Source organism: Lepus europaeus, chromosome 9, assembly GCF_033115175.1.
Source record: "Lepus europaeus isolate LE1 chromosome 9, mLepTim1.pri, whole genome shotgun sequence".
NCBI classification, from domain to species: Eukaryota; Metazoa; Chordata; class Mammalia; order Lagomorpha; family Leporidae; genus Lepus; species Lepus europaeus.
In genome coordinates this window covers 22,933,583-22,961,352 of record NC_084835.1, presented here as the reverse complement: position 1 = coordinate 22,961,352, position 27,770 = coordinate 22,933,583, and the positions used below count along the sequence as shown (strand labels likewise).

Sequence of the window (27,770 nt, the reverse complement as noted above, 5' to 3'; positions counted from 1 at the left end):
CTTTAGAATCTGCTGTCTCATGACAGAACACGGCTCAACTGGCTCTCTGCTTTCCAAACTACCATGGGGAGGATCTTATAAAATCATCGGTCTCAGGGCCATCCCCATGGTGCGGCAGGTTGTGCCTCTCCAACACAGGGTTCCCATATGCACACCTGGATGTTGAAGCCATTTGGGGAGTGAACCAATGGATGGAAGACGCTCACTGCTTGTTTTTAAAGATTTGATTGAAAGGCAGGGTTACAGAGAGGCAGAGGCAGAGCAGGGGTGGGTGGGTCTTCCATCCACTAGTTCACTCCCCAGATGGCTGCAACGACTGGAGTTGCACTGATATGAAGCCAGGAGCTTTTTCTCGATCTCCCACACAGGTGTAGGCTCCCAAGAATTTGGGCCATCTTCTGCTTTCCCAGGCCATAGAAGAGAGCTGGGTCAGAGGTGGAGCAGCTGGGACTCAAACCGGCACCCATATGGATGCCGACACTGAAGGCCCCATAACTTTGCCTTTCAAAGAAACAAATCTTTAAGAAAAAATGTTGGGGCTGGCGCTGTGGCACAGCAGGTTAACGCCCTGGCCTGAAGCGCCGGCATCCCATATGGATGCTGGTTCAAGACCCGGTTGCTCCACTTCCCATCCAGCTCTCTGCTGTGGCCTCAGAAAGCAGTAGAAGATGGCTCAAGTCCTTGGGCACCTGCACCCACGTGGGAAGAGCCAGAGGAAGCTCCTGGCTTCCAATCGGCAGAACTCCAGCTGTTGAGGACAACTGGGGAGTGAACCAGAGGATGGAAAATCCCCCTTTCACCTTCTCTACCACTCTGTAACTGACTTTCAAATAAATAAATCTTTAAAAAAAATTAAGTCTAAAAAATACTTTTTCCAAACAAAACTCAAAATCCTCCAAGTGTTACCACTGCATTTAGATTATGTTAAATACTTGACATTATGTTTAATACCCGCCCTTGTCTGCAGGATTGAACCCTCCAGGCCGTCCCACCCTGTCTTCCCCTCTCACCGACTTAGCCACGCAGACCATTTCTGAAACACCAGACATGTGACCAACGGTGCTGTGCCCCGTGCTGTTTAGAAAGCCTGATGGGATGCCTGCTCCACCCAGCCTGCCCTCTACCATCCTTACACGCAGCTGCTTGCTCTGCTCTTGGTTATATTTGAGGTTTTCCCCAATAGTAGGGGATGATGGGCACTTTGAGAGCCTGGCCAGAATACCTTCTCCATGCCACTCCAAGGCCACTTTCCTGGGATGCTGAGTCGAGCACTTCACCTTGATGGCCAGGACTAAGTTATGTTGCTATACACACTCTGGATAAGGCCTGTCCAAAGACTCAGTCACAGTGCCCCACTCACTTCACAAAGTTAAATCGCCACTTTGCATCACTAAAATAAACATTCTTGACTTGCAAATAGACTCATCTTTACTACATTAAGGGGGATGGTAAAGGTTAACTTCCTTTCAAAGTGTACATCACCAGAATGCTGGAGTTACGAATTCTCGACACGACGCGTACTATGCTCGCGTTATCACATACTGCATTGGAGACATAGCTGCCAACAGAGAAAAACAAGAATGTCAGTGGACAAAGGGGAAGTTGGTACACTGTTTTGTTCAAGATTTTTTTATTTGAAAGGCAGTGGTAGAGGAAGAGTCTCCCATGGGGGTGCAGGATCTGAAGCACTTGGGCTACCTTGCTGCTTCTCCCAGGCCAGTAGCAGGGAGTTATATTGAAAGTGGAGCAGCTGAGACTCAAACCAGCACCAATATGGGATGCCAGCATTGTGGGTAGAGGCTTAACCTGCTATGGTACTATAACAAGCACCATATCCATTGTTGATATGAAATTGGAACCTGGTAAAAATCTAAATACTATTCCCACAATTGTTCTGGTAACCATCTTCTTACATTTTGTCAAAGTCCTGTAGATGGGCCTGGTTCTGTGGTACAGTGGGTTAAGCCACAGTCTGCAATGCCAGCATCCCACATAGGCACCAATTGAAATCCTGGCTGCTTCATTTCTGATCCAGCTCCCTGCCTATGTACCTGGCAAAGCTACAGAGGATGGCCAGAGTCCTTGGGCCTCTGCACCTATGTGGGAGACCTCCTGGCTCCTGGAAGAAGCTCCTGGCTTTGGACTGGCCCAGCCCAGTCACTGCAGCCATGTGGGGGAGTGAACCAGTAGGTGGAAGATCTGTCTCTGTTACACTTTCAAGTAAGCCTTTAAAAACAATAAACCTCTAAAAACAAGTAAAAATGTATACCTCCACAGATCTGGTAGCATTATCCAGATTATCATTTGTAGGAATAGCAATCCCAATTGCTCCGATAGGTTTCTGCCCAAAGACCTAGTATCTCCGATGGGGCAGATTATCTGGCTCATTATTTGGGGAGGGGGGGGATTCTTAGTTTAGTGTAGAATTCTGCTTGTTGATAATACATCCTCTACTCAAGTGAGTATCAAACCACATTTCCCCTGCAGTGGACACAGGGGAGATGGAGCAGGTTCTGTCGGCCCTCCTCATTCTGGATTAGTCATGTGGTACCTCTACCGTCTCTACCAGGGGGCAGAGCAGGGCACTGTTGACCATATCTGCCTTGCGTTACCCTGAGCAAATGTGGCACCCCTTTCCCCTTCCCCACGGACCTTGTTTTCCTCTGCACTATAGATGAGTGGGTGTGGAGCCCCCTCACCCCATCAGGCAACCCAGAGGCGAGGGGTAGCCAGAAGCTTTCCGAATTGGTAGATCTGCAGATGCCACCTTTCTAAGGCTGCACAGGTTACACTCTAGTTCAAACCAGACCTAAGAGTTCCAAAAACCAAAGATTAAATAACTTGAAACTGACTAGAGAAAATGACACACACTCTATAAAGGAACATGTTTGAATGACAATGGATTTCTTTCTTTCTTTTTTTTTTTTTTTAATTTGACAGGTAGAGTTACAGACAGTGAGAAAGAGAGAAAGGTCTTCCTTCCATTGGTTCACTCCCCTAATGGCCTCTACGGCCAGTGCTGCGCCAATCTGAAGCCAGGAGCCAGGTGCCTCCTCATGCAGGTGCAAGGCCCAAGCACTTGGGCCATCTTCCATTGCCCTCCCAGCCACAGCAGAGAGCTGGCCTGGAAGAAGAGCAACCGGGACTAGAACCTGGCGCCCATATAGGATGCAGGCGCCGCAGGTGAGCCAGGTGCCGGCCCCTGGACAATGGATTTCTAATCAGACACTGTGGAAGTCATAAAAAAGTGGCACATTTTCCAAATGCTGAGAGAATAAAGGTTTACATCTATTGAAAGATTTGAAGTAGCAAAGCCATCTTGAACAAAACAAAGCTAGAAGCAGCATCACAATACTAGATTTCAAAATATATTTTAAAGTTATAATCATCAAAACACCAGTATATTGGGGCTGGCACAGTGGGTAAAGCTGCTGCCTACAGTGCCAGCATCCCATAGAGGCACCAGTTCAAGTCTCAGCTGCTCCACTTCTGATCCAGCTCTCTGTTATGGCCTGGGAAAGCAGAAGATGGCCTACTACTGCAGGCTCTGGAACCCTGCACCCGCTTGGAAGACCTGGCACAATCTCCTCGCTTTGGATTGGCACAGCTCCGGCCATTGTGGCCACCTGGGGAGTGACCCAGCAGATCGAAGACCTCTTTCTCTGCCTCTACTCTTTTTAACTCTTTCAAATCAATAAAAACAAAAAACCACTATATTGGCATAAAACAGACATATTGTCCAATGGACTAGGATAGAAAGTGGCCAAGAATATACTAACGAGGAAGGATAAAGTCTTCAATAAATAGTCTTGGAAGACTGGATGTCCACATGCACAAGAATGGAGACCCTTTTCTCACTCCTTATATCAGACTCAATTCAAAAGCGGTTGAAGACTTACACTCGAGGCCTGAAACCCTAGAGCCACTAGAATAAAATACAGAGAGAAAGCGCCCAGATGTTTGTCTGCCAGTCACTTCTCAGATTCTGAAGACACAGGACACAAAAGCAAAAATAGACAAATAGGATTGTATCAAACTAAGGAATTTCTTCATATCAAAGCAAACAGCTGAGTGAAGAGACAAGCCTCAGCCTGGGAGAAGATCTAAACTATACATCAGGTAAGGGTAATATTTAAAATACACAAGGAACTCACAACAAATCACTCAGAGAAAGTGGGCAAACGACCTGAAGAGCTACTTCTCAAAGAGAAATAAAAATGGCCACTTGATGTTTGAAAAAAATGCTCAACATCACATAGCAGAGAAATGAGTAAAACCACAATGAGAGGCAGGCATTGAGCCTGGTGGTTAGGGCACCCTGTCCCCTATCCAACTACTGGGCCTAATTCCTAGCCTTGGGGCTGCCACTGGAGACCCTGGATGAAGCTTCCTGATCCCAGCTTTGCGCTGGCCCAGCTCCTGCTGTTGCAGGTATCTGGAGACTGAACTATCAGATGGGAGCTCACTCTCTGCCTTTCAAATTAAACCAACAACTGTGAGAAACTGCCTCAGACCAAAATGATCAAAGACTGGTAGGCATCTGACCACGCGGGACACCTGCATCTCATACTCGAGTGCCTCATGTATGTCCTGGCTCCTCTGCTAATCCAGCTTCCTGCCAATGTGCACCTTGAGAGGCCACAGGCGATGGCTCAAGGGGTTGGGTCCCTGCCAGCCATGTGGGAGACCCGATTGAGCTCCTGGCTTTGGCTTGGCCCAGCCCCAGCAGGCATTTGGGGAGTCAGCCGGTAGACAGGTGCTTTCTCCCTCACATTTTTTTATAAAATGAAGATTACAAGTATTGGTGAGGATATGAGAAAAGGGGAAAATTTGTTCATTTTTTAAAGATCTATTTTATTTGAAAGGCAGAGTTAGAGGCGGAGAGAGAGGTCTTTCATCAGCTGGTTCACTCCCTAATTGGGCACAATGGCCGGAGCCGCGCTGATCCGAAGCCAGGAGCTTCTTCCTGGTCTCCCATGCAGGTGCAGGGGCCCAAGGATTTGGGCCATCTTACACTGCTTTCTCAGGCCATAGCAGAGAGCTGGTTTGGAAGTCCAGCAGCTGGGTCTTCAACCGGTGCCCATATAGGATGCAGGCACTGCAGTTGGTGGCTTTTACCCGCTACGCCACAGTGCCGGCCCCTTCTTTATGGCTGATAGTACTGTAAGTTAATTCAGTCACTTTGAAGATAGCATGGAGGCTCCTCCAAAACTCAAAATAGTGTCCAGCATTGTGATATAGTGGGTGAAGCCACATCCGACGATGCTGGCCTTCCGTATGGGTGCCGGTTCGAGTCCTGGCTGCTCCACTTCCAATCCAGCTCCCTACTAATGCATCTGGGAAAGCAGCAGTAGACTGTCCAAGTACCTGAGCCCCTGCACCCGTGTGGGAGACAGGAATGAAGCTCCTAGCTTTGGTGTGGCACAGCCCTGACTGTTGCAGCTCTTTAGGGAGTAAACCAGCAGATGGAAGATATCAGTCTTTGAAATAAATAAAATTTTTTAAGAATTACCATATGATCTAGATACACAACCAGTGGCATTGAGGTCAGTATGCCAAGAAGACATCTGCATTCCTGTATTCATTTCAGCATTATTCATGGTGGCAAGGATACGGAATAAACCCAAGTACCTATCAGCGGATAAGTGGATCTTTATGTAGACACAGCGCAACACTATTCAGGCTTAAAACAGGACATTCTGTTCTTTGAGAGAACATGGACCAGCCTAGAGGATATCAGTTGAAAAATAAGCCAGGCAGAGAGAGACAAGTACCTTAGGATCTTTATGTGTACTTTTTAAAAGTTAGCTCATAGCAGAGATGGGATGAAGCTGGAGAGGAGTAGACAGGGAAAGGAGATGCTGGTCAGTGATCTACTACACAGCATGACGACTAGTTAAAAATAGCTTACGGTGGGGCTGGCGCTGTGGCGTACAGGTTAAAGCCCCAGCCTGCAGTGCTGGTATCCTATGTGGGCACTGGTTTGAGTCCTGGCTGCTCATGTGCCTGGGAAACCAATGGAAGATGGCCCAAGTCCTGAGGCTCCTATACCCAAACGGGAGACCCGGAAAAAGCTTCTGGCTTCTGGCTCCTGGCTTCCAGGCTGGCCCAGCCCCAACTGTTGGTGGCCATTTGGGGAGTGAACCAAAATTGATCTCAATCTCTACTTTTCAAATCTTTAAAAAGTAGCATGTGCTATATTTCAAAATAGCTAAAAGAGTTTTATATATCTTCACAGTCAGAATATTTATTTCAAGTGATGAATGTTAATCTGATTTGAACATTCCATATTATATTATATATTTATATTTATAACTACATAATATATATTATATAATATATAGTATTATATATAATATACACTATTATATATATATAAAAACAGATTGGCATGGTGGATAAAAATCATGAGCCAACTACATTCTGTCTACAAGAAACTCACTTCAATTAACCGCAAAACAAAAACAAAAACTTCTTCAAATTTACTAAGTAGGTTGGAAGTAAAGATAGAAAATATAACATGTAGAGCCCAGTGCTGTGGCATAGATTAAGCCCCTGACTGCAGTGCCAGGATCCTATGGGTTCCAGTTCAAGTCCTGGCTGCTCCACTTCTGATCCAGCTCTCTGCTATGGCCTGGGAAAGCAGAAGATGGCCCAAGTGTTTGGGCCCCTGCATCCACGTGGGAGACCAGGACGAGGCTCCTGGCTGTGGATTGGCTCGGCTCTGGCCATTGCTGCCAACTGGGGAGTGAATCTGTGGATCAAAGACCTCTCCTTCTCTCCCCTCTCTGCCTCCCCTCCTAACTCTGAGTTTCAAATAAATCAATCTTTAAAAAAATTAATGCCATTTTTCACTGTAATAGAGAACCACCCTAAATTTAGTATGCAGCCACCAAAGATCCCAAGTAGTCCTAACAATCTTGAAAGAAAAGAACAAAGCTGAGAGCAACACAATACCAGTTTTGAAAATATCTTACAGTAATCAAATAGCATGTTACTGGCATAAAACCCAGACAAATCAACCAATGGTATAGAATAGCCTAGAAATAAACCCATACATTTTTAGTCAACTGGTTTACCACAAAGGTGTCAAGAACATACAATGGGGAAATAACAGTCTCTTCAATAAATAGTGTTGGTGAAACCTGATATTAAATGAAAAACAGAAGTGGACCCTTACCTTATACCATACACAAAAGTTAACTCCAAGTGAATTAAAGACTCAGTCTAAGACCTGAAACTGAACTACTAAAAAAAAGGGGCGAATCTCCACAACACTGACCTCAACAATGATTTTTTGGGCCTGACCCAAAAAGCACAGGCAACAAAGATAGATAAGTGAGAGCCTATCAAGCTAAGAAAACTTCTACACAACCAAGTACACAATCAGAGTAAAGATGACCCACAGATTGGGAGAAAACACTCACAAATCCTATATCCGAGAATGGGTTAGTACACAAGATATATGGGGAACTTAATAGCAAACAAATAACTCAATTTTTTAAAAAGTTGATGAAGGACCTGAATATTTTTCCAAAGACATACAAATATCCAACAGATAGGAAAAAAAAATCAATAAAAATCACTAGGGAAATGCAAATTAAAACCCTAACAAGATACTATCTCCTATTTGTTGGAGTGATTATCAAACAAACAAAAATTCCTAGCAGCAACAAGTGGGTGAGGATCTGGACAAAAGGGAACGCTCGTACACTATTGGTTGGATGATATAGCTATTATGTAATGGAAGTTCCTTAAACTACAGATCGAATTACGATACAGCAATCCCACTTCTCAATTCCTTTGGCTATGGAATCGCAGATCAATATGTCAAAGAGATATCTGTACTCTCATGTTCTTACATCATTACTCACAATACCCAAGATATAGAATCAACCTTAAGTGTCCACCAACAGGAAAAGATTTAGAAAACATGGCACATACACAACAGAATACTATTCAGCCTTAGAAAAGGAAACCTTGTTATCTGCAACAGCGTGCATAAACCTGAGGACATTAAGTGACAATAAGCCAGAGACAAACACTTCAAGATCTCCCTTAGAGTTGTCCCTGCCACCCAGGTAGGAAATCCAGGTTGAGCTCTAGGCTCCTGCTTGGGTCTGGCCCAGCCCTAGCAGACATCTGGGGAGTGAACTAATGGATGGCAGCTCTGATTGGTGGAAAGAGAACATGCGATAAAGAAAACAGGAGGCCAGGCAGGCACTGATCCTTTACAACAACTCCCTGGAAAAGACACTCACTCCTGCAAGACTCAGCCCACGCTGCCGATCCATTCATGAGGATAGAGACCGGTGACCAATCACCTCCACTGGACCTCGCCCCTTCAAGGTTCCACACTGCCACACTGGGCACCGAGCTTCCAGCGCATGGACGCATGGGGCACAAGCCAACCTGAAGCACAGCAGGAGGGGGCCTCCTAGTCCCATGCACGACCCTGTATGCGAGAGACGCTTGGGAAAGCGTTTGACCTTTACTGCAAGCACTGTATACCTCAAGAACTAGCAACGTTCTCCTCGGGCCTAGGTTTATTCCTATTTACCCTCAGTCTCAAGAATAGCCGTACTGCCTCTCTAGGCACTTGTTGTAGAGATCACCGATGTTCGGGACTGTTTAAGGCAGGGGCAAGGCTTACCAGCCCAGCGTCTGCCCCGTCTCCTCATGCTTCATGTGGCAGCAGCTCTTGAGGTACGGGTAACGGCCTCCCTCTTCCCACACGTACACGTGCAGAGAACCATCCGTGGCTGTGCTGAGGACGTGGACAGGATCCTTCAAGGACACCGAGGTGGGGGTGGCGAGAGGGCGGAGGGTCAAAATCAAACAGGGAAGCGGGGGTTGGGGTCATGGGGGCTGGCACAGCAGGTAAGATACCCCCATCCCGTTCTGGAGTTCCCACTTCCGACTCCAGCTTCCTGCCGATGAACACCCTGGGAGGCAGCAGTGATGGCCCCAGCAGTTGGATGCCTGCCGCCCACGCGCGAGACCTAGACTGTTCCCAGTTCACGTGGCCTGGGCAGCCCCAGCTCTTCTGAGCGCCTGAGGAGTGAACCAGTGGATGAGACCTCTCTGCTTTTCAAAGCAACAGGGACCAGTGTTGTGGCACGGTGAGTAAAGCCGCTTCCTGTGACACTGGCATACAATACGGGCTCTGCTTCGGGCTCCAGCTGCTCTACTTCTGATCCAGCTCCCTGCTGCTAGCCTGGGCCAACAGTGCAAGATGGCCCAAGTTCTTGGGCCTCTGCCACCCCTGTGAGAGACCTGGATGAAGCTCCCGACTCCTGGCTTCAGCCTGGTCCAGCTCTGGGCATCGCAGCCATCTGGGGAGTGAACCAGTGGACACAAGCTTGCTCTCTGTTTCTCCCTCTCTCTAACTCCGACTTGCAAGTAAATATTTTAAGACAACTATTCTTTTATAAAAAGATGAATGTTACGATCAGTGGGAGAAGACGATACACACCACCCATAGGCTCCTGATGGCTGTCTGGTGGTCCTCCAGTTGTCGCAGCAGGAGGCCGCCAATGGTGAAGAGGAACAGGTACGGCCCACTGCTGAAGACAATCATGTCGGCCTCGTTGACTCCCATCCAGCTGGGGCTCTCTATGTGATCCGGCAGCAGGAAATTGGCGATCTGCTGTGCTGTCGGCATACATAACACAAATGTGAGCAATCTTCAACATGGAGGGGTCATCTCTGAACTCCATCTTCCACAAGCAGGCAGGCAGGCAGGCACACTGTGAATCATTCTCCCTCCTTCCATGGCATTTCAGGCCTGTGGCCTGACCGTGGTGATGGGTCTGACAACACAGGGGCACAGGCTGTGGACAAAGGTAATAGCTCGGTGTTGAGGAGGCGGCCTGTAGTAAGAAGGGGCACTGAAACCCAGGCCGTAAGACAAAACAGACGTCTACACATGCCTCCCCGGAGAGGGGGCTGGAACGGAGCAGTCAGGCTCAGCGCTGCTCCCTTGCTCAGATTCGCATAGGCTGACAGCACACGGGCAGGGAAGACCACAGGTGCTTCTGTGGCAGAGCCTACCTCCGATGACAGTTCTGTCCTCAGTCCTCCGAGTTGTCAGGTCGAAGGTGATAAATCCCATCTTTTTCGGATCTCTTCGGAACATCAGCGTTATCCTACTTTCCCTTCTTGGGGTCCAGCTGGCCCCAAGGCATGATAAAAATGGGAGAGAGAAAGACTGAGGAGTGTCCAGTGGCTTCAGTAAACACTCTGTAAGAAAGACCTAAGGGGAGAGAGCTGCATGCGTCAGCAGGTGAAGGAGAGACTGCAGAACAGACCCATTAAGCACGCTCATCACTGCCTGACAGCCTTTTGGCTAAGATCAAGCGTTGTCCCCACCCCCCACCCCCACATTGGGGCCAGGGCTTCTCAGGAAGGGTTGGGCGGTCAGCACCTGTCACTCCATGGTCTGAGGCACTCACTGTCACCTTCAGAGAGAACAGAGTCTCTAAGCATACCAAGATGGTGCAAGATCATCTTGTCGTATCGGGCCCCTGCTCAAGGAGGGGTTCCCTCCCTGTGCTCTCCCGACCTCTCCTCAGAGCTCCTCGTTTTCTGGTGCCTGCTTCAAGGTCAAGGACTCCTCAGAGTGACACTTGAGCTCAGGCCTAGTTATTTGCCGTTGATCCTCTCTGTACAAGGGTCCTTCCAAAAGTTCATGAAAATGAAGTTAGAAGGCAAGTTTATTTTGTGCAACAGACTTTTGAAGTCTGTGCATTACTCTTTCCTAATACACATTTTCCATAGGGGTTGTTTTTGGAGAGCCCTTGTAACTTCCAGCCAAAGTAGATCGAAGCAGAGAATAAAGCAAAAGTGAACACAGTTCCCAAAAATTCACACCTTACTCCCTCTTTAAGTTTCATGAACAACTTTTCATTAATAAACATTTGCTATTGCAACTGGACATTTTTAATTCTCTTTGCATTGTTCCTGACTTCAGGAGAAGATTCCATTGTGCAATACCCTCTGGGAGCTGACACTGGTACGACTGTCATCATGGATACCTCCTAACTGGGCCTTCCTCAGGCTTCTCTCTCCCTTCCTGAGGTTGGAATTCTCAGCGCAGCACCTACCTTCGGGAAGGAACATTGTTGTGTCCCACACACAAAGACCCACTTCCTGCACGGAGAGCAGCGCAGAATATCAACACTGAATTGAAATGCTTTTGTTCTAGAAATTTCTGTCAAGCTAGGTATCTTAAATGTGTACATGTCACCTGTAGAATCTCCCACCTGAAACCAAAACATTAACAACATATCAACAGAAGGAGATAAGGAGTCCTAAGGTACACATTCAACAGTGCTGCTGACTACAGGGCCAGCAACAACGGCTGCAATCAACCCTCCCAACTAGCCAGCCTAGCAGAGTTGTTGGACAAGAACTTTCTGAGACCCGAGCACTCTTCTCTAGGGTAATGACTCATTAGCACGTCTACTCTATCCTTTATCAGTCTCTGTCCAGATGCCAACCTTTCTCCACTGTTCCCATTTAAGTTCATGGACAGTATGATAATACATACCTGCAAGACAGGGCTATGAAATACATCAGGCAGCTTCTTTAAGGAGGAGGGCTGGCTGAATGTACCTGATGGCACAGAGGTCCATACAACCAGTAACCATCCGTATGTTGTGACCGACTCTGAGAATGTGGAAGGGATGACCGCAGAGAGGCAGACTGCGATGTGACGGCAACTGGACCTTGCTCCCTGTGAAGGCAGCAGGCATCGCATTCGGGAGCCCCATCCAGACGCAGGCCCACTTACCATGAGTACCGGGCCACGCGCGGAGAGAAAGGCTGTCAAGGAGAAGCAGTCGTAAGGCATGAAGAATTCACTCAGAGCATCTTCATGGAGACAGTCCCACACTTTGATAGTTCTCTCCCTATCCATAGTGACTGCCATACACAGCTCTGGCAGGGTCACCAGATTCGTGATACTCGAGTCCTGGACTGGACTGGACCAGAAGATGCTGCCCTAGAGAACAAGAGGGACACCATCTGTGGTCAGCAATTCTTCACACCACCTGTGCTTTTATTCTGCCCACGTTACCTGGAAACCTCTTCCAAATCAGAAACCCTTCCTGCTTCTGGGAAAAGGATGTGAAAATCTTCAGTAGGAGTGACCATGAAGACAAAACTTAGGCAGTACACAGAGACCCAGTAGCCCCTCAAAAAGCGATCAGACTCACTGAGCTCACACCAGTTCTGTCTCTTAATCATGAAACACTCAGCAAGTCACAAGCATGGATTCTTATGGGACTGTTAGTACACTTCCCAGCGAATGAAACAGCAGTTCCAGCTGCTCCACTTCCAATCCAGCTCTCTGCTATGGCCTGGAAAAGGAGTGGAAGATGGCCCAACTCCTTTGCTCTGACATCCCCGTGGGAGACCTGGAAAAAGCTCCTAGTTCCTGAATAGCTCAGTTCCAACCATTGCAGTCATCTGGGGAGTGAACCAGAGGATGGAAGTCCTCTGTCTCTGCCTCTTTCTCTAACTCTTTCAAATAAATAAATCTTGGGGCCCGCGCTGTGGTGCAGCAGGTTAAAGCCCTGGCCTGAAGCGCCGGCATCCCATATGGGCATCGGTTCTAGTATCGGCTGCTGCTCTTCTCTCTGCTATGGCCTGGGATAGCAGTGGGAGATAGCTCAAGTCCTTGGGCCCCTGCACCTACATGGGAGACCTGGAGGAAGCTGCTGGCTCCTGGCTTTAGATCAGCCCAGCTCCGGCCATTACGGCCATCTGGGGGAGTGAACTAACAATGGAGGACCTTTCTCTGTCTCTACCTCTCTCTGTAACTCTTTTAAATAAATTTTTTTTTTTTTTGGCCGGCGCCGTGGCTCAACAGGCTAATCCTCTGCCTTGCCGTGCCGGCACACTGGGTTCTAGTCCCGGTTGGGGCACCGGATTCTATCCCAGTTGCCCCTCTTCCAGGCCAGCTCTCTGCTATGGCCTGGGAAGGCAGTGGAGGATGGCCCAGGTCCTTGGGCTCTGCACCCTCATGGGAGACCAGGAGAAATGCCTGGCTCCTGGCTTCAGATCAGCATGATGCGCCGGCTGCAGCGGCCATTGGAGGGTGAACCAATGGCAAAAAGGAAGACCTTTCTCTCTCTCTCTCTATCCACTCTGCCTGTCCAAAAAATAAATAAATAAATAAATATTTTTTTTTCTTTTTTTGACAAGCAGAGTTAGTGAGTGAGAGTCTTCCTTTTTCCATTGGTTCACCCCCCAAACAGCTGCCACAGCCAGCACACTGCGCCGATCCGAAGCCAGGAGCCAGGTGCTTCCTCCCGGTCTCCCACATGGGTGCAGGGCCCAAGCACTTGGGCCATCCTCCACTGCACTCCCGGGCCACAGCAGAGAGCTGGACTGGAAGAGGGGCAACCGGGATAGAATCTGGCGCCCCAACCCAGACTAAAACCCGGGGTGCTGGCACTGCAAGCAGAGGATTAGCCTAGTGAGCCGCGGCGCCGGCTAAATGAATTAAATCTTAAAAATATAATTTTAAGAAAGTATCATCTACCATGAAAATTGTTATTCCACCACCAACCATGTACATTGGAAAGGCAGGAAAATGTTTACCTTCTAGACTTTTCTTTGCCCTTAAAAAATTATAATGTAAAAATCCATTTTTCTTATGCCTGCTGAGTAAAGATTATCCCATGTGCAAAAAAATAGAGGATTTTAATGTATCATAAAAATTGTCAAGTCTGATATGTTACTAAATATCAACATAAACACTTCTAGGGTTTCACAAAATCTCCTTGCATTTGATATATTTAGTAACTTTTCCATCACTCTCAAATGTAATCACAAGTAATCTGTTGCAGTGTTAATCCCTTGCCATGTAACAAACCAACAAGCTTTTGGATTGGCTTCATGGCGATATGGGGCCAGCACTGTGGTGTAACAGGTAAAGCCACCAGCTGCAGCACCAGCATCCCATATGGGCGCCAGTTTGAGTCTCAGCTGCTCCACTTCTGATCCAGCTCTCTGCTATGGCAGTAGAAGATGGCCCAAGTCCTTAGGCCCCTGCACCTGCGTGGGAGACCTGGAATAAGTTCCCAGCTTCGAATCTGAACAGCTCCGGCTATTGGGGCCATCTGGGGAATGCACCAGCAGATGGAAGACCTCTCTCCGCCTCTCCTTCTCTGTCCAACTCTTCAAGTAAATAAATAAATCTTTAAAAAATAAATAAAACCTTTGCAATACAGAAGCCATCTGTCCCCTAATCTCCAAAATATGAGGGTGGAGTAGGCATAGCATAGGACAACCGTTGTACTCAAAACAAGGAGAAAACGGGGTGGGTGAGAAGCACCTGTGTATCGTTGATACACAGGAAATTTTAAATCCAACAGAGGAAAAATTGCTGGTAGTTTGTTGATTAGGATTCAATATCTAAGGAAGATTCTTTGTGAGTCTTGGCTCCACTCTCCTGGCTCTTCATCCTGTCCCAAGTCACCCCTCCCTTTCCCTAGATGGCGGGCCAGTTCTGCAGCTGAGTAGTTTTCTCATCTGCTTCCTGTGAAAGTTTTATGATCCAAAGTCTTCTTTTCCTTTTGTGATGCCTCACCCCCTTAAAATCCAGGCTGGTAGCGCTCTTGCCTTGTCATTAGACCTTTCTGGTCTCCTAAGAACCTTAGTGGAGTCTAGATTGGCAACTCATTCCCTACCACTTCCTATGTTCATGAAAGGGCATTTATCTGAAGACCCTGAGGTACAGCCAGTGCCCAGTTTTTACCAGGAGGGAGAGAGAACTCACAACAGGGAAAGCCAAGAAAAATAGCATCATTTGGTCCCCATGCTGGAGTCTTCCAACTCCATGCCAGTGCTCCCTGTACTCCATGTGCTCATCCTAAGATCTTTGTGCCCCTGAAGTCACCTGCATTAGAAAGCACTTTCTGAAAAAGTCAGCACAGTCAACACACATCACTGACCAAGATGCAGAAGTGGGTAAGGGAGGCACACAATGCCAACAGCTTGTGTATTCCGCGAAGGCACTTGGTGTTACTGGTAGAAAAGCAGTACAGGCTTCTACGTAGAAATGCCTACTCCTATACAAAAAATAAAGATATAGAGCCCGGCGCTGTAGCACAGCGGGTAACGCCCTGGCCTGAGGCGCTGGCATCCCTTATGGGCGCCACTTCGAGACCCGGCTGCTCCACTTCCGATCCAGCTCTCTGCTATGGCCAGGGAAAGCAGTAGAAGATGGCCCAAGTCCTTGGGCCCCTGTGCCCACGTGGGAGACCAGGAAGCAGCTCCTGGCTCCTGGCTTCGGATCAGCACAACTCTGGCTGTTGTGGCCGATTGGGAGTGAACCAATGGAGGGAAGATCTCTTTCTCTGTGTAACTCAAACTTTCAAATCAAACAAAAAATAAAGATATAAACACATGCTCTATCTATGTTCTAAACGACAGATTCCGAGTTACCAAACCTGATCTGAAACTGTCCGACACCAGTTCTGAGGAACCCCTTGCTCTCGGCCACAGGATTCACGCAGGCAGAGGGAGGCATTTCTATTGCTACTTGTAGGCCAGGCTCACCTTTTGGACATCCCAGGCATAAAGCTTGTCAAACGAAGACACAGTGCAGACGATGGGTCGTGAGGGTCTGTCTGTTGTGAGGTCATTTCCTGTGAGATAAGCTATAGGTCCCAGGATTCCTGAAAGGATACACAGACAACGTCTGGCCAGCAGGTACCTGGCAATCCAAACCAAGTCAAGGTATTTTAATATCCTCTGCACCTTTCAAAGAGGGCCTGCGGAACAAGTGTGGAAAGAGTGGAAATTGGACTTGAGTTGGGCCAAACAGTTCCCATTGCAGACTGGCTTTTTGGGAGAGATCGGCCAACTCATTTTACCTCTTTAATTTTCAGGGGCCAGCATTGTGATGCTGCACACTTGTAATGCTGGCATCCCGTTATCAGAGCACTGGTTCAAGTTCTGACTGCTTTATTTCCGAGCAGCTCCCTGCTAAAGCACCTAGGAAAGCAGTGGAATGTGGCCCCAGTGAGAGACCCGGATGAAGCTCCAGGCTCCTGGCATAGGCCTGACCCAGCCCTGGCTGTTGCAGCCATTTGGAGAGTGAACTAGTGGATCAACGACTTCTCTTTGCCTCTCAAATAAATGAGCACATCTTTAAAAAAATAAAAATAAAAAAATCAAATGATCCCCAGCCCACCCTGGCCTCTCCCTTCAGCACCGACTGGAGGGGATAGAGAGGGGGCAGGGAGGGTGTCACAGCCACCTGGTCCCGTGACATTTCAATTCCCTTTTCCCTCCACCAAACGCGAACACTGCGTACAGGACGAAGACGTCAGAAAGCCCGTTTCTGACGTCCGCGAGGCCCCCGTTCCCTTACCCACATTCTCAGTGACTTGCTTGCAGATAAAGTCCTCTGGCCGTGCGTGCGCCATCCGTCGTTCCCGCCTGTTCCTCTGGAGGAAGATCTGCTTCCACGACTGAGAACCCAGCCACTCGCAGTCACATTCGCACAAGTGCCACCTCCTCACACACAGCGCTCTGCAAACAGCGGTCACCTGGTCAGGCTGCCTGTGCTCGGCCCCGGGCCCCGAGCTGCTGTGCCTTTGCAGGAACCCCCGCCTCACGCTAACCTGCCTGTGTCTCTCTCCCAGCATGGCGGCACACACAGGTGCGGCCTCCTCCCTGCTTCCCACCTTCCCCTCCCCCTCCCTTACTCACTTCCACAGGTGATCACTGTTTGCAACCATTCGCCAGTGCTATGGGAGAGAAAGCAAGAGAAGCGAGCCATCAGTACTGGAAGCTGCCCTCGCCTCTGCTGCCACCTGTTCTGGAAACTGGGCTCTCGCAGCTCCAAGCTCTCCCAGGGTGCGGGGACAGCAGGGAGCTGTGGTTGCGAACATTCCATTCCACATTTGGGGCCCTCAGAGCCAATGAAGCTAACTCCCAAACCCTCAGTGTCCCCCTCGGCCCGTCTGCAGACTGGGACTCAAAATGGTCAAAGAAGCGACTGAGCCCTAAGGCCCCTGGTCTATCAGAGGTGGAACAAGGGAGACTTGGGGAATGAAGGAAGGCTGTACAGGACAATGCCGGGGAGCCAAGGTTTTATGGCTGGGGGGTGAGAGATGTAAGCCTTGTGCAAGAACTGACAAGGTGGAAGGGTGCGGGCAGGCAGCTGGTCAGCTCCGAGCAGTGGAGGGTGCACAGCCTTGACCTTGTTCACTTGGGAAGCCTGGAGCAAGCTGAACCCATCCAGGAAAGAGAAGATCCGAGCCATCGGCAAGTGGGGCAACTGGACCGCCATCTCACAGGCCCTGAGCCTGCGGCCCTCCCTACTCTATGCATTGCTCTGAATTTAAAGGCTTGGCCAAAGTCTGCAGCAGGTGGCAAGACTTCCACTCACAGCTCATCTGCTCTGATAGAAGTCAGCTGCGTGTGGGCAGACTCCAGGCTGACATCGTTACCACCCCTTCCCTGGGGCCAGACCCAGGCAGCTGAGGGCCCTGCTGCCTAAACTGGCTTGTTAGCGGGGGTCGTTGATTACCGGAGTCCAACAGTGCCGCCTTTGCTCTGTGAGCTGGAAGTGCAGGACCCCGGGCAGCCCCAGTTGCTGATGTGCCTGTCAGAACTCTCTAGGAAGCGTCAACTGATGTTCTTGCCTTGTCTCTGTGTGACGTCTTTTAAGCTGCTCCAAATGCCCTGGGTAAGGCATCTTGCTTGCCATGTTGGTGTATCTGCCTCCAGATACTGAATCTGGCCAGCAAGGCCCATCTCTCAATGCCATTACAGCCCCCAGGGTTTCTGCCCTTGGGCACTTAGCTTCCTAGGAGAAGGCATGACCCCTACAGACTTCGCCCTAGAGGTCTGTGCTAAGGGGGCAGGCCCTGTCTGAGGTCAGTGTCCCCCACCCCTGCCCGTGACACACCCTTTTCTACAGTTCCAAGTCTCCCCAGAATTTGACACCCCATTCCAATATTTTCTACAGAGCGTGCCCTCTAACATACATGTAGAAATTCTAACCCCAAATGAGATTGGAGGTGTGGCCTTTGGGAGTAGGACTTGAGGGTGGAGCCCTCTCCAATGGGATTCATGACTTCCATTCCCTTATAAAAGATCCCAAGGATCCCTGGGTTGGATTCAGGCTCCAACATCCTGACTCCAGCTTCCTGCCAAGTCAGATCCTGGGAGGCAGCAGTGATGGCAGACCCAGATGGAGTTCCCACTCCCAGCATCAGACTGGCTTGACTCCAGCCACTGAGGAAGTAAACTTTGTGTTTCTCTCTCTCTCTTTCTCTCTCCCTCTCCCTCAAATAAACAAATACAATTTTGCAGGAAGAGGGACCCCCCCCGGAGGGTTTTCTAGCATTCTGCCTACCATGTGAAGATACAAGAAGCTGGCAGGCTGCAATCCAGAGGAGGGCCCTAGCCAGAGCCTGCCCAGGCTGGCACCCCAATCTCACACTTCTGAGATCAAAACCCTAGAAATAAATTTCTGTTGTCTAGAAGCCCCCCAGTTTATGGCATTCTGTCACAGTGGCTGCAACAGACTAAGACGGGGGTCCCTCTGGGAGGCTCAGCAGTGCTGAGCCCTCCTGTAAACAGTGGCCTCCAGCCTGGCCCACAATAGCAATGCCAGGTTCCCATTTGTCTTTTTTTTCTTTCTTTCTTTTTTTTTTTTTTTTATTTTTGACAGGCAGAGTGGACAGTGAGAGAGAGAGACAGAGAGAAAGGTCTTCCTTTTGCCATTGGTTCACCCTCCAATGGCCGCTGCAGCCAGCGCAGCACGCTGATCCGAAGCCAGGAGCCAGGTGCTTCTCCTGGTCTCCCATGCGGGTGCAGGGCCCAAGCACTTGGGCCATCCTCCACTGCACTCCCGGGCCATAGCAGAGAGCTGGCCTGGAAGAGGGGCAACCGGGACTAGAACCTGGTATGCCGGCACCGCAAGGCGGAGGATTAGCCTGTTGAGCCGGCCTCCCATTTTTCTTGCAGTGTTATTTGCTCCAATAACCAAAACCAGATGGACCTGTTCAGAGAGAATGAAATGTCCTCCTCCTTAGAATTTAGAATGGAAACTTGCATGTTCACAGAGCCATGAACTGCAAACCCTACAACTATGGGAGGCCACATTTTTCCTTCTCTTCAATTATTCATAGGAAATGAGTTTGAAGAGAATGTGGCTTTAAAGAGAGAGAAACTGCCATACACAAACAACATACTGGTTTAGAGAGAGATACAGAGAGTCTGGATGGTGTCTTTTTGTGTCAGTCATTCTAATCCTTCCTAAGTCCTTCCATTTCCTAAGAACTTTACATTTTACTCATTATTAAATTAAAATACAATTCCTGCCTTTGGTTTATCCAATTCAGGTGAGTGAGCACCTGCTGACTTGACATACAACCTGAATTTCTGTCACACAGGTAAAATTAACATGAGGGACTGGCATCGGGTGCAGCAGTTAAGACTGGGTGCTCTCATCTCCTAGCAGAGTGCCTGGGTTCAAGTTCTGGCTTTGCTTTCAATTCCAGATTCCTGCTATTGCAACCGTGGGAGGCAATGGTGATGGCCCAGATGGGGCTCTGTTACCCATATGGGAGAGCTGGACTGAGTTCCCAGCTCCTCCTCAGCCTGGCCCATCATGTTGTGGACCTTTGGAGAATGAACCAACAGATGGGAGACCTCTCTCTCTTTCAACTAAATAACTGCTACATGGGTCTGGCCCATTAGTGACAAGCTTCCTTCCCACTCTAAGGGGCCGGGAGACAAATATTAGGACTCATTTTCAGGTTGCTGCACTCTTGCCCTTTTTTTTAATTTATTTTTTTATTTGAAAGAGTTTCAGAGAGAGAGGTAGAGAGAGACAGACAGACAGAGAGAAAGAGGGGTCTTCCATCTGCTCATTCGCACTCCAAGCGGCTGCAATGGCTGGAGCTGAACTGACCCAAAGCCAGGAGCTAGGAGTTTCTTCTGGGTCTCCCACAAAGGTGCAGGGCCCAAGGATATAGGCTATCCTCCGCTGCTTTCCCGGGCACATTAGCAGAGAGCTGGATCAGAAGTGGAGCAGCCTGGACTCAAACCAGTGCCCATAAGGGATGCCGGCACTTCAGGCCAGGGCTTTAACCCACTATGCCACAGCATTGGCCCCACCCTAGCCACTTTTTTAAAAACAAGATTTATTTATTTATCTGAAAGTCACAGTTACACAGAGACAGAAGGAGAGGCAGAGAGAGAGAGAGAGAGAGAGAGGTCTTTCATCCATTGGTTCACTCCCCACTTGGGTGCAATGGCTGGAGCTGAGCCAATCCAAAGCCAGGAGCTTCTTCCTGGTCTCCCATGAGGGGCCCAAGGACTTGGGCCATCTTCCGCTGCTTTCCCAGGACATAGCAGAGAACTGGATAGCAAGTGGAGCAGCCGGGTCTCGAACCGGCACCCACACAAGATGCTAGCACTGCAGACAGCAGCTTTACCCACTAAGCCACCACGCTGGCCCCCCAGCCACTTTAAAAAAAAAAATTATTTATGTATTTGAAAGGCAGAATGAGAGAGAGAGAGAGAGATCTCATTCACTGGTTTACTCCCCAAATGGCCACAACAGCCAGGGCTAGGCCAGGCTGAAACCAGGAGCCTGGAACTCCATCTGGGTCTCCCACATGGATGTCAGGGGCCCAAGCACTTGGACATCTTCTACTGCCTTCCCAGGTACTTTAGCAGGGAGCAGGGAGCTGGATAAGAAGTAGAACAGCCAGGACTCAAACCAGCACTCTGGTATGGGATGCCAACATTGCAAGCAGCAGCTTAACACACTGCACCACAATGCTGGTCTCCACTCTTACTCCTTTATAACGTATAAAAGGTGATTTCAAACCGGCTGGTGTTGCTGTGGATTCAGGAAGAGCGTGGTGGGGGAAAGAGGCGCAGAGTCACCACACAGACCCTGGGAGTCAGGTGAAAGAGGGCCTGAGGCAAGCAGCCTGCTTTTTCAGGTGCTACAGCTGCTTATATAGCCAAGGCAGCCAATCCGGTCAAGAGGCGGTCTATGCCCTAACCAATCATAGCCTGTTGCCAGGCAGTTTCCAAAGCCATCCAATCACAGCCTGTTGCCAGTTTCTGAAACCATCCAAAAACAGCCTGTTGTCAGTCAGGCTCTGTTGTGGTTTCTCAAACCATCCAATCATGGCCTGTTGCCAGGCAGTTTCTGTTGTCAGTGGCCATCTTGGCATGACCTTCTCACCTTCTCATTCCACCACAGGATTGCTCCCTCCCACCCCGTCTCTGCCTACACTCTGTAATTACCTCTGTAATTACCTCAGGTTCCTGTACCCTACCTCTTCCTGTCCCTGAGACCCTGGGTTTAGAAACTATTAGCTAGATCAACACTGGATGCAAGAGTGAAGATGTTCAGAAATTTACAATTCTGTTGATGTCAAACCCCTACGAAGTCATTATTAGAAATCGTTTGTCATGGCCGGCACGGTGGCTCACTAGGCTAATCCTCCGCCTTGCGGCGCAGGCACACCAGGTTCTAGTCCTGGTTGGGGCGCTGGATTCTGTCCCGGTTGCTCCTCTTCCAGGCCAGCTCTCTGCTATGGCCTGGGAGTGCAGTGGAGGATGGCCCAAGTGCTTGGGCCCTGCACCCGCATGGGAGACCAGGAGAAGCACCTGGCTCCTGGCTTCAGATCAGCGTGCTGGGCCGGCTGCAGCGGCCATTTTGAGGGTGAACCAATGGAAGGAAGACTTTTTCTCTCTGTCTCTCTCTCTCACTGTCTAACTCTGCTTGTCAAAAAAAAAAAAAAAAAAAAAAAAAAAAAAAAAAAAAAAGAAAAGAAAAAGAAAAGAAAAAAAAAAGAAATCATTTGTCAAAGATCTTGGGCAACAGGAAGAAAGCAAAGACTGGATGGGTGGTCAGGTTCCGCAGTCACATGACAGCCTCCTCCACCAGCTAACAATCAGAGAACTAAAAATCACAGAGAGAGATTCAAAGTCCAAGCTGTCAGTTCACCAGATGTAATTTGGCGATGTCCAGTGTTGAGGAGCAATAGTTAAAAAGATCTTGACTTTTCAACATCACAATATTTACATCAGATGCACAGCTTAATGGATTCTCATGGGAACAGCCCCAAGACAGAGGCCTGCAATGTGGCATGGCAGGTGAAGCCACTGCTGCAGTGCCAGCATGCCGTATGGGCACCAGTTCTAGTCCCAACTGCTCCACTCCCGATCCAGCTCCCTGAATCTGCACCTGGGAAAGCAGCAGAAGATGGCGCAAGTGCTTGGGTCCCAGCATGCACATGAGAGAATCAGATGAAGCTCCTGGCTCCTGGCCATTGTGGCCATTTGAGGAGTGAACCAGTGGACAGAAGATCTCTCTCTGTCTCTCCCTCTCCCTCTCTCTAACTCTGCCTTTCAAATAAATAAAATATTTAAAGAAAAAAATAAGAGTTCTGAGACAATGAAGTGAAAAAAAATTAAGTTTTCAAGTAATATATGCATCTGATTTACATATACAAAAAGGAAAATACAAAATAATATACCTTGATATTCATGCATATATGCAAATATTAACAACATATCCAGAAGTATATATGCAAAATCTGATCCCATGTTTATATTTAGGAGTGTGTGAGTAAGAAATACTGCTGGTTTACTCCCCAAATGCCCACAGCAGCCAGGGCGGGACAGGCAGAAGCCAGGAGCCCAGAACTCAACCCAGGTCTCCCATATGGGTGGTGGGGACCCAACTACTTGAGCTATCATTTACCGCCTCCCAGAGTGTGCATTAGCAGCAAGCTGGAGTTGGGACTGAAACCTGAAACCTGACTTGAAGGCCCTCACAGAGGTCCATTTTGCTTACTTCTCTGTCGGCAGCAACTCTGCCCAGTCCTCTCTGTGCCAGCACCTCCAGGCTCCCTCCTACGACCAGCAGGCGAATGGCCAGGGCAACAATTAGAGAATTCCAGCCCGCTGCGCTGGTTCACTTCCTTCTGACATTCTGCTCACTTAAATGCTAGTGGCCTGGCAGTTTTCTGAAGATATCTCACGGATTAATTTAGTAAAATCTTATTTCCTTTCTGACCTGTTTTTCACAGGAGCAGGAATCTCCCACAGGTCATTCCATCATAGTCAGGAAAGCAAGTCTGCATTCCTGGCTTAAGCGGTGTCTGCAACCCCTCAACTCCTCTCCAACATGAGTTAAAAGCTATGCAACCTGTTGTCTCTTTAACAGCAAACTTGGCTGTTACAATGCAGAGGAAGTGGGGCCATTGCTGTGGCACAGCGGGTTAAAGCCCCAGCCTGCAGTGCCACCATTCCATATGGGCGCCGGCTCTAGTCCCGGCTGCTCCTCTTCTGATCCAGCTCTCTGCTGTGGCCTGGAAAAGCAGCAGAAGATGGCCCAAGCCCTTGAGTCCCTGCAGCTGCATAGGAGACCTGGAAGAAGCTCCTGGATCCTGGCTTCAGACCAGCTCAACTTTGGCCATTGTGGCCATTTGAGGACTGTAAACTCTGTCTCTCAAATAAATAAAAATAATTCTAAAAGATAAATAAGTGCAGCGGCACAGGCATTTAGTCTAGTGGTTAAGACACAGACAGCCCCCATTGCAGTGCCTGAGTTCGATTCCTGGCTCTGCCTCCTGAGCCCGGCTTCCTCCTAACGCAGCTGGAATGGCCTAAGTAATCGGGTTCCAGCAACCCACACAGGAGACCTGGATTGAAGTCCAGTGCTCAGCTTCAGCCTGGCCCAGTCTTGGCCACTGTAGGCTTTTGAAGAGTGAGCCCGTGGAAGTGGGTGGGAACATGCTTTCTTTGTCTCTCCACCTCTGGTAATAGTAATAATAATAACAATAATAATAAATGTTAAGGCAGCTCAAACTTCCACTATTTGAAACCGATTTCTTTTTGGTCCCACTCATGTGAACGCCGCTTGGATTCCTTCGCTTGCGCAGCTCAGCATCTGAAAGCTCTTCTCGATCTCTCCTTGTGACACGAACGGCATTTAGCTTCTCTGCAGGCCTCCTCATCTCCTTCCCCTCTTGGCTGAAACACTGCTCTCTGTATAGTTTGTCCTAAAATAACTCTCCCCACCCAGCTCTGCCTTTTATGTTATTTCATTTGTCCTCATCACCCTTAATAGCTCCTGAATTAGACTGTAAATAAATTATTAAGCAAATTTCTTTATTCATCTGCTTATTGTCTGTTTCCCTTCTGTGGGACATAATTTCTTTAATGGAAGGGATCTGTTTCTGTAGCTTGGTACTGAATCCACGTCGTCCAGACTTGCTTCTGGCGCAGATTTGATTACAGTCGGAGATGGATGACGGGATGGGCGGACACACTCCTGACAGACAGGAATTATGAAGGAGCGCTGGCATGGTCACGGTTACCAACCACCGCGGCGGTGGAAGGAAGGGCAAACACAAATGAAAAACGAGGCTTCATTCCCTGTGCAGACAGGAGGGGAAGAGATTTCCCTTCCTTCTCTTTTATTTAAGCCCTGGAGAACTTGTAATTACAGTCTCTCTGTGTCTCAAAATATACACACGGTCGGCCCTTCATTTCTGTGGGGTGTGTAGCCAACAGCAGGCCGGAAATATTTGGGGAAAAAAAATTAGATCTGCACTGGACATGCAGAGGTTTATTTTCCTTGTCCTAGTCCCTAAACAATACAGTATAACGACAGTTTGCATAGTGTTTACATCCTCTTAGGTGCCAACAGTGAGTTGGAGATGATTTAAAGCACAGGAGAGGGTGTGGGTGGGTTCCGTGGGAATATTACGCCATTGTATATAAGGGATAGATTTGGCTGCCCACAAAATGTGCTGGAACCAATCCCCATGGGACAACTGTAACTCTCACCAGAAGCTAAATAAGACTCTTGCCAGCTCTGTGGCCCAGGGATTTCTTTCTCCAAGCACTAACACTTTGGATGTTCACATTTCTTTTTTCTCTTAAGATTTATTTGTTTGAAAGCCAGAGTTACAGAGAGAAAGAAAGAATGAGAGAGAGAGAGAGAGAGAGAGAAAGAGAGAGAGAGAGAGAAATATCTTCCATCCACTGGTTCACCCCCCAAACAGCCACAACAGCCAGGGCTGGGCCAGGCTGAAGCAAGGAGTGTGGAATTCCACCCAGATCTCCCATGTGGGTGCAGGGGCCCACGCACTTGGGCCATCTTTTGCTGCTTTCCCAGGTGCATTAGCAGGGAGGTGGATTGGAAGTGGAGCAGCTGGGACTCGAACCCATGCCCAAGTGGGATGCCCACACCACAGGCAGCAGCTTTACCTGCTCCAACGCAGCATCGGCCACTTCCTTCTCTTTGAACTTTGTGGAGAAGACTTTGTTCTCAGTTACATCCCTGACACTGATAAAGGAAGGAAACCAAGATTTCTCTGGAAGCTACATGAGTTTCAGACATGTGTGAATCACACTCATTTGTCTCTGAAGCATAGCCCAAGGACCAGAGAAACATGAGCCAGCCCAGCAAAAATGAAGCAACAGAGACCCAGGTCCATGAGTCGCAAGAGGTTTAGTTTGTCTTATATTTTTCCCATACTTCCTTGAAGAAAAATATAGAATTGCAAAATCAGATTTTTTTTTTTTTTTTTGCTCAGTGGAACCTGATAAAATCTAAAAATATGCAGTAAGCATGGCTGCATAAGTCCAACCTGTCTCTTGCCCTTTTCTGAACAGACCTATATTTTTCAGATAAATATTTGCTGAGCCCATGGAGTTAAAGATGAGCCCTCCAGGGGGTGAAGTCGCCACCTGCAATGTCGGCATCCCCTTTGAGCACCAGTTCGAGTCCCAACGGTTCCACTTCTAATCCAGCTCCCTGTTGATGTATCTGGGAAGACAGTGGAAGATGGCCCAAGTGCTGGGGCCCCTGCATCTTCATGAAAGACCTGAATGGAGCTCCTGGCTTTTTTGTTGCCCTGAGGGAGTATGTAGATTAGGAAAGGGCTTGATGATAGCCAGTTGAAAGAAATGTAAATGCTCGTGGCTATTGTTTCTAGGGAGAGAGAAAAACCTAGAATAATGGATATCATTATTCATAGCTTCCCATAAATATTCTCTACAATGGAAGGTTTCCCAGCTCCTCTGATCAAGATGAGGCCTATTTCTCTACCCCTTGCATCAGGCCTGGCTTTGCGACTTTCTTTGGGCAATAAGTGCAGTCAAGGGGACACTGTGCCCACTTAGTGCCCGTGCTCAAGACCAGCAGCTTCCTCTGTCTCCCACGGGGACAGTCCTGGCCTGGATGTGTTCAACGACAGACACAAAGCCTCCCGACTCTCTCGGGTGAGGGGTCGTGCCCACCTTCCAACCACACGAGGGATGCCACTCAGGAAGAGTGTCCAAGTATCTGCCACCTGGCTTCAGATGCACAGGGAGCCCAGATGAGACGGCGCTGAGTCCAAAACAGCCTGGAAGAAGAGCCCAGCTGAGCCAGGCCCCCGCTGGCTGATTTAAAGATGGAAAGCTCTGTGAGTGTCTAGGGTATAGCAACAGTTGTATACAACTGGTAAAACAACATGTACTCAAACGCTTTCAGCACTGGTATGCCTCTTGAAAAAACTTCACGATCAAGTTTACCTTCTAGCTAATTCTTCACTACAATTTCAAAAGAGTATTGTTTCAAAAATTTGTTGCTCTTATGAAAAAAACAACAACAACAACAACAACAACAAAAACGTGCTGAGAGTTTGAAGGCCCATAATATTTTTTTTAAGATTTATTTATTTGGGGGCTGATGCTGTGGCACAGTGGGTAAAGTCACTGCTTCCAGTGCTGGCATCCTATATGGGCACTGGTTTGAGTCCCAGATGCTCCCTTTCTCATCCAGCTCTCTGCTATGGCCTGGGAAAGCAGTAGAAGATGGCCCAAGTCCTTGTACCCCTGCAACCATGTGGGAGACCCAGAAGAAGCTCCTGGCTTCAGATCAACGAAGCTCTGGTCGTTGTGGCCATCTTGGGAGTGAACCAGCAGATGGAAGATATCTTTCTCTCTCTCTATCTCTCACCCGCTCTGCCTCTGCCTCTCTATAACTGCCTTTAAAATAAATAAATAAATCTTAAAAAAAAGATTGATTTACTTGGGGGCCGGTGCTGTGGTGCAGCAGGTTAAAGCCCCAGCCTGCAGCACCAGCATCCCATATGGGTGCCAGTTTGAGTCTCGCCTGTTCCACTTCTGAACCAGCTCCCTGCTAATGTACCTGAGAAAGCAGTACAAGATCACCCAAGCTCTTGGGCCCCTGCACCCACATGGGAGACCCAGAAGAAGATGCTGGCTCCTGGTTTCAGATCAGCTCAGCTCTGGCTGTTGTGGCCATTTGGGGAGTGAACCAGCTGATCGAAGACCTCTCTCTCTCTGTCTCTACCTCTCTCTATAACTGTCTTTCAAAATAAATAAAATAAAGAGGTGGAGTGACAGAGAGGGAGAAAGAAGAAAAGAGAGAGATCTTCCACTTGCTGATTCACTTCCCAAATGGCCACAATGGCCAGGGCTGGGCCAGGATAAAGCCAGGAGCCAGGAACTCCAACCATCTTCCAAGTGACTGGCAAGGGCCCAAGCATTTGGGCCATCTTCTGCTGCTTTCCCAGGTGTATTAGTAGGGGGCTAGATTTGAAGTGGAGTAGCTGGGACCCAAACTTAGATGGGATGCCAGCATCAGAAGCTGTGGCTTAACCAGCTTTGCCCCATGGGTCATAATTTAAGAGTCAGAAAATATCCCCTGCTGGATAATGAAAATAAACATGAACCTGCAAAACAACCGG

General features: G+C 48.6%; 1 protein-coding gene across 8 annotated transcripts in view; it reads right to left on the bottom strand.

Moving 5' to 3' along the window:
- Nucleotides 1-970: 970 nt before the first annotated feature.
- The window catches only part of FBXW12 (F-box and WD repeat domain containing 12), an 83,111-nt gene continuing 56,311 nt past the window's right edge, over nucleotides 971-27,770 (bottom strand). For 4 of the 8 annotated variants that reach the window (XM_062200760.1, XM_062200763.1, XM_062200761.1 and 1 more), the window contains 9 exons: nucleotides 16,729-16,766; nucleotides 16,388-16,548; nucleotides 15,571-15,689; nucleotides 11,552-12,004; nucleotides 11,106-11,264; nucleotides 10,054-10,255; nucleotides 9,476-9,654; nucleotides 8,654-8,787; nucleotides 971-1,558 (listed from right to left, as the gene is read on the bottom strand). In XM_062200760.1, the coding sequence (XP_062056744.1) occupies nucleotides 1,456-1,558; nucleotides 8,654-8,787; nucleotides 9,476-9,654; nucleotides 10,054-10,255; nucleotides 11,106-11,264; nucleotides 11,552-12,004; nucleotides 15,571-15,689; nucleotides 16,388-16,548; nucleotides 16,729-16,766 (1,548 nt within the window). In that variant the 3' untranslated portion in view covers nucleotides 971-1,455. The remainder of the gene's footprint in view (nucleotides 1,559-8,653; nucleotides 8,788-9,475; nucleotides 9,655-10,053; nucleotides 10,256-11,105; nucleotides 11,265-11,551; nucleotides 12,005-15,570; nucleotides 15,690-16,387; nucleotides 16,549-16,728; nucleotides 16,767-27,770) is intronic. The other 4 variants (XM_062200755.1, XM_062200756.1, XM_062200759.1 and 1 more) reach the window with 3 other exon arrangements.